General features: G+C 33.5%; 1 protein-coding gene across 1 annotated transcript; it reads right to left on the bottom strand.

Moving 5' to 3' along the window:
* Positions 1-6: 6 nt before the first annotated feature.
* LOC105272928 (uncharacterized) lies at positions 7-1365 on the bottom strand. Its single transcript, XM_011315161.1, has 4 exons — positions 1032-1365; positions 752-809; positions 459-561; positions 7-302 (listed from the first exon to the last, which is right to left on the bottom strand). Exons 2-4 carry the CDS (start codon positions 761-763, stop codon positions 109-111), a joined length of 309 nt encoding a protein of 102 aa, XP_011313463.1. The 5' UTR covers positions 764-809; positions 1032-1365; the 3' UTR covers positions 7-108.
* Positions 1366-1482: the final 117 nt, after the last annotated feature.

Raw genomic sequence — 1482 nt, 5'->3', positions numbered from 1 at the left:
GAGAAAATGTCTACAATGATCATTAACAAATCCAAATAATTTGAGTACAGGGTCATAGTGCGTAAAATCATCAATTAAAGAAAAGTGTAAACTTGAAAGTTCGTTTAATTAATTTGTCAGGAGTAATGTATGCCATTCATCCAAATATAAAAATAATTTAATTAATTGAGTACTTGGACTCATCTTGATCCTCATCATCGTCTTCAGAGTCGAAAAATGCGTCGTCGTCTTCACTTTCAATTGAATTATCACTCTGGATGTTCCTCTGCTGATTACTCCGAAATTTCGGCACAACAATGTCTCTGGAATAATAAAATGTCATGAGAACTTCATTAATAGTGGCAAGTAGCTATTGATGTTTTTCAATTATAATGCATATTATTCCTCATTTATATTGTTCAATTAAACCATCAAGCTAGAAGGAAAATTAAGAAATTTTAATAATGGATTTTACTCACCCAGATTTATAAAGTTCTTTTTTTGATACGCAAACCGCAGTAAATGTATCTTCCAGCAAACAAAGCTCTTTTTTTTTACAGTTGAGAGGGCGACATAATTCACCTAAAAACCAATGTATACTTTTATATTTACTCATCGTTCCAATGATACATCCGATATATATAAATTATCGAGGTTTAACAATTCCTTATTGACGATTTTATCTGTATTTTTTTGATAATCATCATTAATTTTCATTCAAGTCATTAATTCCGCGCAAGAATTTCCCTTTTACTCAAAATATATCACTTACTGTTTGGATCATTGATCCATAATTTCTTATCACCAACTTTCAATAGTTTTGGGTCATCCTGAAACAAAAAAATATCGTCTAATTAATTAATCATCATAAAAATAATTTCAATCGGTAAGATCGACTCATGTGATTCATTCAATGAATGAACATTCTGATAACGTAATTTATAACTGATTGTGAGGGTGGAATCGTGGCCATTCTGGATAGTTACTGCGCCTGTGCGAGATAAATGCCATTAGCTCAATGATTACACTTGCTGACGACAAATAAAACTTACGGATAGCCCGAGCAGATATCCATTTGCCCTTACATTATCCCATCCATACACATTCTATCATATGTATATGCCATTGCGAGAGTCTGTATATAGAAAACAATGTAATATGCGGAATCTCATTTAATCTGCTTTTCACACAATCGCCATTAGTCTGAATACAATAATGCTCAATCGAGTAATGATATTATTCATCATGGATGCTCAATTAGCACGTCTGACCTAATCGCCTGTTGGACTACTTATCCATGGCTTTATTTTAATCCTAGTTTATAACAGATGCAATCCATATTTATCAGTTGCATTCTTTCATTCCGATGTTTGGGTTCCACCCACTCCTCCAAGATTGGAAATTCGTTGGGTTCAAGGACAGCAGTTCATTCCTGACGCATTGCGCTTGGACGCATCGATCGTCAGCAAAGTGTAAGAGTGTCATGAAAGATAATTCATTCTG

Source organism: Fopius arisanus, unplaced genomic scaffold, assembly GCF_000806365.1.
Source record: "Fopius arisanus strain USDA-PBARC FA_bdor unplaced genomic scaffold, ASM80636v1 scaffold00431, whole genome shotgun sequence".
Lineage (NCBI taxonomy): Eukaryota > Metazoa > Arthropoda > Insecta > Hymenoptera > Braconidae > Fopius > Fopius arisanus.
The sequence above is the reverse complement of the archived record's forward strand: the minus strand, read 5'-3'. Positions and strand labels throughout refer to the sequence as shown.